The sequence below is a fragment of the Sminthopsis crassicaudata genome, chromosome 5, assembly GCF_048593235.1.
Source record: "Sminthopsis crassicaudata isolate SCR6 chromosome 5, ASM4859323v1, whole genome shotgun sequence".
Taxonomy (NCBI): domain Eukaryota; kingdom Metazoa; phylum Chordata; class Mammalia; order Dasyuromorphia; family Dasyuridae; genus Sminthopsis; species Sminthopsis crassicaudata.
In genome coordinates, this window is record NC_133621.1 from 66,434,402 (window position 1) to 66,446,746 (window position 12,345).

The window sequence follows — 12,345 nt, forward strand, 5'->3', positions numbered from 1 at the left end:
GGTAGTAGTAGTAGTTAATAGGAGGAGGAGACAGGAATAGTGGTAGTAGTAATAGTGGTGGTAGTAGTAGTAGTAGGAGTTAGTAGTAGTAGTAGTAGTTAGTAGGAGAAAGAGGAATAGTGGTAGTAGTAGTAATCGTTAATGGTAGTAGTAGTAGTAGTAATAGTTAGGAGGAGGAAGAGGAATACTAGTAGCAGCAGCAGCAGCAGCAATGTGAGTAGTAGATGTTGTGGGAGTGGTGTAGGAGTTGCAGTAGCAGTTTCTGAAGCAGTCCATTTGCCTTAGCAGACTTACACAGGGTTTCACGATACACACACAAAAGAAAGGCAAAGAGCTTCCACTCTGAACTTACAAAGAGTAAGCCTTTTCTGGGGATTAGTCCTTCGGCTTGTCGTTTGAGTAAGACACGTTCCCATTTGGACGCCCATTTCCAGCACTGGACTTCTGTGTATTTTTTTAGTGAGGTTACAGGACTCCATTCTGAGGTTTTTGCTCAGGCCCTTAAAATGTCTAGCTTTTCTCAGGCAGCAGGGCCTTGAAAGTATTTCACCCACTAGAGGGTATAAAGCAACTGGCTTATTTGTCAGGCAGCAAGATGAACCTTTTCCAAGAAAAAAATTGCTTTTTCTGGCTAAAAGAACAGAGGCACGGCAATTAGGGTTGACTCCAAATAAGGATCAACCAGGATGAGTCATGGTCACCTGCTGAGGGGCCCTGAGGATTTTACAGACCAAAGGATAGTGGGGAGGCTTCCAAATTACCCCGCTCTGCAGGAGACTGATCTGCTTCATTCTTCCAGGAACACCTAAGCAGCTTAGCTTTCCATGGGACAGGTTTGGGAGAGAAGGATTAAAGCTGTTGTTCTTTCAGGGTGTCACATGGAATGAAACACGTTTTTCCCTAAACATTTCATTTTAACACCTTACTCAATCTTATAACCCTATCTCTTAGTGAAAGTGAGCAAAAGGAAGTGACACCATGTTTAACATGTATGGGACTACCTGCCATCTAGGGGAGGGGGTGGAGGGAAGGAGGGGAAAATTTGGTCAGCGCTGAAAAACTACCCATGCATATGTTTTGAAAATTAAAAGCTTTAATTTAAAAAAATTAAAAAAAAAAAAAGTAACTGAGAAGGTTTGAATAAAATACTCCAGACTCCCTTAGGTTTCACCATCATTCCTAAGCTGAAGTCCACGAGCCAGTGATAACTCAAAATAGATCAATAATTTCATTCATCAGGGAAAACTAGATCATGTGACTGACCAGGATATAGTCAAACCAAACTCAGGCTTGGACTTTAAGATTATTGGTGCTATTGATACATACAAGGAATATAAAAATTGTGTTGGTTTTTCCCCCCACAGATGTCCCTTGGAAGCAGGATTGCACAGTAGCAGCAAGGTGACGATACATGAGTGCGATGAAGGGTCAGAACCGTTGGGATTCTGGGATGCGTTAGGAAGGAAAGATCGGAAGGCATACGACTGCATGCTACAAGGTAGTGCATCCTCAGTGTCCGGGTCAGCAAACTGGGGAGAGCTCTCCTTCTCTCCCTACCTCTCAGGCTTGTCTTTTATGTGAAGTAGTAGCAGCAGCAAAAATGGCAGTATTCCTGCACCCTCCTGTGCCCAGCGTTGTAATTGATTGTGAAACAAGAATGGAAAATTTGGGTGGCGTTCTTCAATAAAGCAAAATAAAGCAGCTGACCCAAACTCTTGCTCCTGTTACTTTCAGCCCTGTCCCTGTCTAGCCATCTATCAGCTGCTCCCTTTTTTCATTATTGCCAAAAGATTCGAGCAGACAGGACCCCCCGAAGGGTTTGAGTAGAATTTTCTTATTTCCTGAGCCTTCTGGGACCACTGGCTCCTGGTGCTGTATCAAGGCTCATGACTGGCAAAAGAACTGTTTGGTGGAGCTTTTCCCATTTGCTCATGTGATATTTTCAAGAACATCAGCCATGTCATAAAAGAGACAACTTAAGTGTTAGAGCAAAAGACATGGACTTAGGAGAAGCTGGGTTCAAGTCCAGTGGAGTCAAGTCATTTAATCTTCCTGAACCCTAGTTTACTTATTTCTCAAGATGGACATGATGATATGTATAGTAATTCCCTTGCAGGGTTATTGAGACTCAAAAGAAATGTAAATCCATTTGGAAACATTTTATTTTATTTTGTTAAAACTGGGTCTCCCCATCTTGCCCAGGCTGGAATGTAGGGGCTTCTCACAAACCTGATTCCACTTTGACCTACCAGCCTGAGCCAGTTCCTCTCGCCTTTGGCTTTCTCTGGTTTCCCCTTATGGGGGAAAATTAGTCTGAAATGGTCAATGTCTATCTCTTCTCTTTAATTCATTTGTTGTTCTTTTCCTTTCAAAGATCCTGGGAAGTTTAATTTCACGCCCCGCCTGTTCATCCTCAGTAGTTCATCTGGAGATTTCTCAGCCACGGAATTCATGTATCCTGCCCGGGATCCTTCTGTGGTCAATTCCATGCCCTTCTTACAGGAAGACCTGTACAGTGCCCCTCAGCCAGGTATGATAATGTAAGAGCTCCACCTATTTCTGAAGAGCAATAGGAAAGAAAAAAATCCAGGCAGCCGCAGAGCCACAAGGTGGGAACTCCTGGGATCTGGTTGGAACTGGACAGTCTTATTTTCCTGGAAGGGGCCACCTCACGCCCGCTTCTCCATTTCCATTCCCCAATCTTACATCCATAAATAGACACACACCTCACTCTTCAGAAGCATTAATACATTGACCGCTGTAAGATAGTGAATAGAAGGTACCCTCCTAATGTGATTTGGATTGAGGGTCCAAAAAAGAAAAAGACTTTACACTCCCTTCCCTCCCAAATCTGTTCTTTTTCTTCAAGATGGATTAGGAGAGATCACTAAAAGTAAATCCAAAGCAAAAAAAAAAAAATCTAAGGGAGAACTAAGTTCTAAGTGAGCCAGTCACAAAGTAGTTAGACATGAAGGCAGAACATCTGCCCAATCCTCCCTGTATGATTTGGGGCAAGTGATTTCCCCAGTCTGGACTGATAAGAGAGGGAGACCAGCTCTCCTCTGAGGGTCCATTCCAGCCCTATATCTATTATCCTAAGTGAGCTGTATTCATAGCCGTGAAGAACAGAACCAACAAGAATAAGCTCTTTTTCTTTGTCTAAAAAATGAAAAGGCAAAGTTTTTAGTTCAGTGGCTTGCTAATGGAAAGGGGAGGGGAGGGCAAAGGAAAGGAAAAAAGAGAAAGGAGGTTTTTGGCAAGGAAGGGATGGGCAAGATAAAGACTATTTTTTGAAAATATATCTTTGGCCTGCATGGTCTCAATCTTGTTTAAAAAGGGAAAAAAGAAACTGCTTAAGAATAACCCAGAATATAAATCTTAATGGCCCTGTCATGTATTAGAACTGGAGTCAGCAATTCCTTCAACCCTGAATGCCATCAGAGTAGATTGGCACTGCTCATGGTTACCACAGACAGGGCTAAAGCACAGTTTAAAAAAGAGGAAAAGACTGGGCGAAGAAGGAAGAAACAAGGAGAGGCTGGCAGTAATGGTGAGGACTGATAGATTGCCATTTAAGTGACCCACCCCCTGCAAAAGCTGGACCCTGTCACAGGAGGCTGCCTCTGTCGCTCGTTGCTAAGGGGATGCTCTTCTCCTTCTCAACTGTCATATATTTTGGAAGGAAGGCAAATCAATTGTACCCTCAAAAATGCATTAGGTGACCTTTTGTCTCCTCCACAGCACTTTTCCTCGTCGACAACCACCATGAAGTGTATCTCTGGCAAGGGTGGTGGCCAATTGAGAACAAGATAACAGGGTCTGCCAGGATTCGCTGGGCCAATGACCGAAAGTGTGCCATGGAGACGGTGCTTCGGTACTGCAAAGGTAGGCTCCTTTCTGAAACGATGCTGTATAGAAACACCTTCAGCTGTGAAAATTATTGGTTAATATCCCAGAACAGTTCTATAGAACATTGGGTCATGGTACCAGTCCAGAGCATCAACTTCCTTCTCATTGGCTTATTCAGTTCCTTAGTACATAAATCTGTTAGACCATTGATAAGATCTAACAGTTGATTAAAAAAAAATAGTTTTTTTGTTACATTTTTTAAGGCTTATTTCTCTTGAGATTAGAGAATTCCACATTTCCAGCATGATTGTGAATCTCAAATTTATTCTTGTGTAGAATGAGGGCGTCCAGTTTGTAATACTAGAGATGTAAAATCCATATGTTAAAGTCTTCTGAAATGGTTAAGACTTTCATGCACAAGATTAAATCATCCTAGGTGACAACTGAACTGTCAACATCAACAATATTAATAGCATTTAAGTAGTGCTTCAAGGTTTGCAAAGCACTTTACAAAAATCTCATCTTATCCTCATCACAACCCTGGGAGGTATGCATAATATTACTTTCCTATTTTATAGATATGGAAACTAAGGCAGAAAAGCTGTTACTTGTTCAGAGTCATACAGTTAGTATCTAGAGTCAAATTTGAACTCAGATTTCCTTGACCTGAGATCCAGGACTCTGGATTTTGAATATTTTGAATATTTAATACTTTGGATATTGAACCACCTAAGACATAAAATGTGTCTCTTATTTCACTGTTCTTTATGTAGCGTTGGAAAAAAGATGGTCCCTCAAAGATCTTCTGAAACATTGTTCATTGTGATTTCTCTTTCCAAGGAGATCCATATCATTGAACTCATTTGATTATCATTCAATGTTTCAAATGCAGGAAGCATTGGTGCAGCATTATCATTAACTTAAGGCCTTCAATGGATAGCTTAAACCTCAGGGTTTAGATCAGAATAACAGGAAACCCTTCACAGACTTATAAAAGCACTGGAGAGTGTAACAGAAACCTTCTCCCTTTCATGGCTCCATCAGGCCCAAGAGCATGTTAGGTTTTGTGGGGCAGAAAAGTCAGAGACTCAGCCAACACCCTATTTAGATAAATAGCTAGAAAGTATGCAGCAATGGACATTTGGTGGGAATCCCATATCTGAAGGTGTTAATTTTCTCCTAAATATTTCATTAATGAGCAACAGTGATTAAGAATAAATTTCTAAGTAAGCATGGTTTTTTACTCTGTGAAGTATCTACTAACATTTTTGTTTTTTGTCATTACAGGAAAAAATGTTAAGAAACCCCCCAAGTCCTACCTTCTTCATGCTGGGTTAGAACCTCTGACCTTCACCAATATGTTTCCAAGTTGGGAACATAGAGAAGACATTGCTGAAATCACAGAAATGGTGTGTGTACCTTCTTTTTATGAGGGTTGGATATGTTGTTCACAGGGGAGGAGGAGGCTTGGGAATGGGGAAGTTTGAAGAGAAAGGGGTGAATTTTTAGTTCAAAGAGAAGAGGTCCATTTTTAGTGACAGTTATTGTTTCCAGGGGCAGTCCTTTATTTTACACAAAACTTCTGCAGAAATCTTGCAGGAAAAAAAATCTTAAAGCCCATTGTGATGATACTGAATTAATTAAAAACTTTTTTTTATCAATTGTAACTCAGCTTCCTAGAACTTAGAAAGCCTGATTATTTTTTAAATTTATAGAGATTCTTTTTATATACTCTTGACTTTAACATTTGAGATAGTTTTTTTAATTTATAAGCATTGTTTTTTCTCCTTACATGCCCTCTCCATTTCATATATATATATATATATATATATATATATATATATATATATATACACACCTTTGTAAATAATTTTACATAGTCAAACAAATTTTCACTTTCCCACTTTTTTCAAAAATATAAAGGCTGTTCTGTACAATTGCAAAGCGCTTCACCCAAATAAAGTCAGATCTAAACAACTGAAAAAATGTCAGTTGCTCATGAGTAAACTGAGTTAATCCAATAAAAATGACAATCTACCTAAACTATTTTATTCAGTGCCATACCAATCAAGCTACCAAAAATTATTTTATAGATCTAGAAAAAATAATAGCAAAATTCATCTGGAAGAACAAAAAAGGTCAAAGTGTATCAAGAGAAGTAATGAAAAAAAAAAAATGCAAAGGAAAGTAGTCTAGCCATACCTGATCTAAAACTATGTTTTAAAGCAACAATCATCAAAACAGTCTGCTGCTGGCTAAGAAATAAAGTGGTGTAACTGTGAAATAGGTTAATTACACAAGACAATAGTTAATGACTTTAAAAATCTCCTATTTGATAAACCCACAGACTCCAGTTTCTGGGATAAAGAAGCTATTTGGGATAAAACTCACTATTCTAGGATAAAAAACTGCTGCAAAAAGTGGAAAATAATATAGCATAGACTAACATATCACATTTTATACCCAGAAAAGGTCAAAATCTTTTAGACATAATAAAGGGTGATGCAATAAGCAAATTATGAAAACAAAGAATAGTTTACCTATCAGATATATGGAGGAAAGAATTTGTGACTCTATAAGAGAGAGAGAAATAAATGTAAAATAGATTATTATGATTATATTAAATTTTTAAAAATTTTGCACAAACAAAATCAATGCAATCAAGATTAGAAGAAAAGCAGGAAGCTGGGACAGTATTCTGATAAAAGGCCCTAATTCTTAAATACATAGAGAACTGTCAAATTTATAAATACAAATCATTCCCCAATTGATAAATAAATGGTCAAAGCTTATGAATAGGCAGTTTTCAGATGAAGAAATTCAATTTATCTGTAGGAATATTAAAAAATACTCTCACTATTGATTAAAGAAATGCACTTATCAGCTTGGCTAATATAACAGAAACGGAAAATGATAAATGTTGGAGAAAATGTGGGAAAAATTCGAACATTCATGCATTATTGGTGGAATTGTAAACTGATCCAGCCATTCTGGAGAGCAATGAACTGTTACTGAGTGATTTGAGCAGAACCTGGAGAATATTGTACACAGTAAAAGTCACATTGTATCATTTTTTTTTCCCCATCCTCAGTCTTTTTGTGAGTTCTGTCACTTCAGAATCCCATTTAGAGGCTTTATTTAATGTTGTTTCCAAGGGAAACTGGGGAGAGCTCAGCAATTCCAAGGATTCTCTCCATTATTTTAACTCTTTGCCCTTATATATCTTGCCCTTGGCAGACTTTGAAAAGCACTGAACAAACATCATTTATTCTCATTTACCTATGCACATACAATATACCATTTGGCCAAGATAGACATAGGCCAGCAAAACTACAGTGTTCACTGTCCGTACCCATCTGCCACTGCAAGCTTTTTTTCAGTGGAACTCATTGGGCTGCATTTTGAAACTAGGAAGGTCAATGAAAACCTCCTGGATAGTGGGTCGACCTGAGAAGCAGGGAGATTCCTATCCAGCTCCTATTTCTTACATGGTGTGATGCTGGAGACACATGATTTAACCTCTCAGTGTCCCTGCAAATAATAAGTGGCCTTTGCCAATGATGCAAGAAGTTCTCTGTACCACTGAAATCTCAGCCTGTCCCTTGTCCTCCCTACCACCCCTCAAAATGTTCTATAAAATGAAAGCTATTTCCACCTTATCAGGGTCTCCCCCCATGGAGTCCAGCCATATTTTCTTCACTGATCATATATGTGTCTGAATATCTGTACCTATCTATATTTACACACATGTATGTACATGAATGTATTTGTATGTATATCATAAATATATACATATTACACATATATATCATTATATAAGTGGCTAATCTAGCTGAAATCCCAGCATTTATCACAGTCTATCACACACTGTGTCTCCTGGAATCCATTCCAAAGTTGTCAGAGCAAATGAAAGAAAGGAACTGATGTGGGTACTTGGGATGTCCTCGCCCCTAGGGCAGTCCCTGCAGCAGCTTTTATTTTAAGCTTTGGTTCTTGAGTTTTCCTTTTTTATATACTCAAAAGCAATTTTTCCATTCTCCTTCTCCAGGATGCAGAAGTTTCTAATCAGATAATTCTTGTGGAAGACGTGTTAGCCAAGCTTTGTAAAACCATTTACCCGCTGGCTGATCTCTTAGCCAGGCCCCTCCCTGAAGGAGTGGATCCTCTGAAGCTTGAACTCTACCTTACTGATGAAGACTTTGAAGTAAGTAGGTCATCATGCATTTAAGTATATACTGAGTGCCAGTGGGCAGTTTGATGCACAGAGCACTGGTCCAGAGGCAGGAAGACTCATCTTCATGACTTCAAATCTTGTCTCGGATGTTCCTAGCCATGTGACCCTGGGCAAGTCACTCAACTCTGTTTGCCTCAGTTTCTCCATCTGTATAAATGAGCTGGAGAAGGAAATGGTGACCCACTCCAGTATCTTTGCCAAGAAAATCCTAAATGGGGTCATAAAGAATCAGATATAACTGGAAAATGACTGATTAACAACGAGGAATCAGCTTCAGTGCTTGTAGATATATAACGCCATCTCTCCTGTCAGTGAGCTTAATGAGAGAGAGAATATGCATAAAAATCTACATAGTACTTGGGGGGGGAAGAGGGACCTCAGTCCCTTGAACTGAAATCCAGGGGTCCCAGAGATAGAGAGGAGGAGAGAGGAACATTTCTGGCTTTGTAAGGGTAGAGATTTGGGATGAAACATCCCAAATGAAGAATAACAAAAAAGACCAGTTTTATTAATCTAGTGCAGATGGCAATAAAGCAGAAAAGATTGCCAAGGACTATATTTTAAAGTTTTAAATGCCAAGCACAAATATTTGTATTTGATTACAAAAGGTGATGGGGAGCCATCAGAATTTATTAAGGGTGAGGGAAACATGGTGAGACTTCTGCTTCAGGAAAACCACTTGGGCAGCTACATGGATGACAGAGTAGAATGGAAAAAGGCTTGGGGAAGAGAGAGAGGAAGAAAGGTTGTCCAAGGAGCAAATTCTTGCAATAATAGTCCAAGCAAGAGTTCATAAAGGACTGAAGTGGGATGGTATCTATGTGAATGAAGGGAAGGGGACCAATTAGAGGGACAAAATTTAAATCCTTGGACCCTTTGAGGTTGGAAACCTAAATGAGAAATCTAGGAGTGCCCTCAGAAGAAAAAGAATACAGACACACTGTGTCTCTTGGAATCCATTCCAAAGTTGGAGTGTCAGGGCAAATGAAAGAAAGGAACTGATGTGGGTACTTGGAATGTCCTTGCCCATAGGGCAGGCCCTGCAGCAGCTTTTATTTTAAGCTTTGGTTCTTGACTTTTCTTTTTTTATATACTCAAAAACATTTTTTTTTCCCATTCTCCTTTCTTCTCCAGGATACAGAAGTTTCTAATCAGATAATTCTTGTAGAAGACGTGTTAGCCAAGCTTTGTAAAACCAGACAAGATTTTCTTATTCTGAATTGTTTTTTTTCTCTTTCTCTCATTCAGATTGCACTAGAGATGACCAGAGAAGAATATAGCATGCTGCCATCTTGGAAACAGGTGAACCTGAAGAAAGCGAAAGGGCTCTTCTAAGCATCGATGCTGCCAGTGGAAGATGAGGCTGGAGAAATCTCTGTGGTCACTTTCAATACCGTTGGGCCGGGAAGATGGACATCTATGTGTCCTGGTCTTCAAATTGTTTAAAAGTCAAAGTAGAAATGATTTGAAGTTATTAGATACTGCCTGAGCTGGAGTTGTGTAATTTTGTAAATGTGTAAGAGAACTCTCTGAAAACTTTCTCCCCCGACTCAGAGGGTATTTCCTGTTTGTAAACTTGGCTCTCCCGTGCACTTAGAGCAGTAGCACCTCACAGCTGCTGCTCAGCCCTCCTGGCTCCATCCAGCCTTCGCCTATTCATTTTTGAAGACGCTCTCTTTGTAAAGTGTTATTTTGTTAGCTTGTGGATTATTAAAAAAAAAAATTATATTTATATAAACACCATATAGTTCAAGTATGTATTTAAACAAAACAAAATATGTATTCACTTTAAAAAAATTTTTTTTTTGGTGTCAAAACAATACCGAGAAGTAGATGGAGTTGCTTCTACTGAATTATCTATCCCACAGTCTATGTATCTTATACACGTTCTGAAACGTTTCCTTTGGCAGTGGGCAAGGGGCTATTCTAAGGAGTACTGCCGTTGCTTAAAGGAACAAAACTTTTATACTTAGGGCTGGAGACTCTGGAGAAACTCTGTGACCTTCATACCTTAATATCCAAAAACAAACAAAAACATGTATAGTGCCTTGTTTTGTGTACAGTTTATATACAAAAAAGTTTGGGTCTGCATTTTTGAAGATGGTTTGGAACATTATCTACAATTTTACTTTACGATGATCGAGGTTTAAAAAAAAAACAAAACATCTCAGTTTATAATACTTGTAAACACATCTTTTTGTGATATAAGATTCCAAAGTAAGAGCTTCAGAATAAAACTTTGGCAATGAGTTGTTTGGCTTTTGTTTAATTACAAGCAAATATGCTTTTGAAAGGTCCCTCCTTGTGTTTAAGTGCCCCATGATACCAACATCCCACAGTTAACTATTATAGCTTCACTTTGCCTTTAGGGGACCTGGCACAGAGCAATGAGGTGAGGGGGAGAGAGAATTTACCGCCAAATTTTCTGAGAACATGCGGGAATGGTTATACAGGTTCATTAGGTTTACAGGTTGGGTTCCAGCACTTATATTCTAGGTGTTACACGAGCTCCTGCAGCATTAGTGCAGGCTCCCCTTGCACTTTTCCACACTGGATATGTCAGACCCATGTGCAAATAAAACTAAATCATGATCTTTTCTCCTCATTGCACAAAGGCTGAAACGACAGCTATCTCAAGACCCGACTCAGTTCCATTTGGTCCCATCATTTGTTAGTTGTATAATTCTGGGAGCAAGATCTGCACCTGTTTCCTCATCAACAAAATAAGAACGACAAAGCTTTCTTTCTCTACTTCACAGAGACACTTTATAGGTCAAGAAAAAAACTTTGAAAAACTGTAAATATGTTATAAAGGTACATATAATGATAATTATGCAACCAGGAATATGAACCAGGAGAAAAGAGAAGAAACATTTAGATTGGGAAGTCATCCATTCTGAGATGATGGTCAAAGCTAGGATTGTGTTTAAGCTATTTTTTAAAAAAAGTTATTAAAGTTTTTTTTTGTTTTGTTTTGTTTTTTTACAAAACATGCATGGGTAATTTTTCAACATTCACCCTTGCGAAATCTTCTGTCCCAAATTTTTCCCTCCTCGCCCCCAACCCCTAAATGGCAGGTGGTCTAATACATGTTAAATATAATAAAATATATGGTAAATCCAATATGTATACATATCCATATAGTTATCTTGCTGCGCAAGAAAAATCTCATCTAGAAAGAAAAAACCTGAGAAGGAAAACAAAATGCAAGCAAACAATAGCAGAAAGTGTGAAAATGCTATGTTGTGGTTCACACTGTGTTTAAGCTCTTTAAGGAAATAAATGTGAAGAGAGCAGAAGGTCAAGAACTTGGGGCCCATAGCTAAGAGAAAAGAAGGCATTCATGAGGGAGAAAGAGAAGAAAACCAAGAAAATTCAAGTGTCAAATATTCCTTCCTCTTCCCTTATTCCTCCATCTTTCCATTTTCTTTCTTTTTACCTTTCCCTTCTTTCTTTTTTCCTTCTCCCTTTTCCTTCCTTTCCTCATCTTTTCTTCTTTTCTTCCTGCCTGCCTTCCTTCTCCCACCTTTCCTTCTTTTCTATTTGTCCCTTCTTTTCTTTTTCCTCCCTACCTTTGCCTCCCTTCTCTCATCTTTTCTTTCTCCTTTCCCTTCCTCCTTTCATTCCTTCCATCTTTCCTTCCCCCATTTTTTCTTCCTATCCATTGCCTTCCTCTCCCTCATTCCATTTCTGCCTTCCTTCATTCCCTTTTGCTTCCCGAATCTTCTCTCATAAGTAGTGCAAAAGGAATTATGGATTCCAAAGTAGTGAGATTTGACTCTGGGAGGAAAGTAGAATTAGAAATACTGGTGCTAGACTAGTTAGCTTATTGGGCTGGCTTCTTTCTAAGCAGTTTGTAAAGGAAAGAACACAGTCATTCTAACTGTGGGTCTTATTTTTCTATTCTCTGGTGATACTTATCTTTTCTCTAGTTGCTATTTATTCTGCGCTGTTGTGAAAGGTCTCAGCCAACCACAAAGAGTATCGCTTGCTGAATTTGGCAAATTCTAAAAACTTAGCCAATTACAAATATATCAACCCCTAAGATATCTCCCTTTCTCTGCCTGGAGTCATTTCCCAGAGCAGCCACATTTGGAGAACACTGAACAACAAACATCGAGTTACTGATATTTCTTAGGCTTGCTATTTTGGAACTTGGGAATTTTTGGAACTAAGAATCCTTCCTTCACAGATAAAAGGGAGAATGGACATTTAGGGGATGGCATCTCCATTAAAGTTGCTGAGCAATGTCTTTCCGGAGA

General features: G+C 38.9%; 1 protein-coding gene across 17 annotated transcripts in view; it reads left to right on the plus strand.

The window, feature by feature from the left end:
• The window catches only part of SVIL (supervillin), a 247,505-nt gene extending 237,173 nt beyond the window's left edge, over positions 1-10,332 (plus strand). For all 17 annotated transcript variants that reach the window (XM_074267041.1, XM_074267042.1, XM_074267034.1 and 14 more), the window contains 6 exons: positions 1,365-1,498; positions 2,375-2,530; positions 3,742-3,885; positions 5,137-5,258; positions 7,898-8,053; positions 9,332-10,332. In XM_074267041.1, coding sequence (XP_074123142.1) covers positions 1,365-1,498; positions 2,375-2,530; positions 3,742-3,885; positions 5,137-5,258; positions 7,898-8,053; positions 9,332-9,418 — 799 coding nt within the window. In that variant the 3' untranslated portion in view covers positions 9,419-10,332. The remainder of the gene's footprint in view (positions 1-1,364; positions 1,499-2,374; positions 2,531-3,741; positions 3,886-5,136; positions 5,259-7,897; positions 8,054-9,331) is intronic.
• Positions 10,333-12,345: the final 2,013 nt, after the last annotated feature.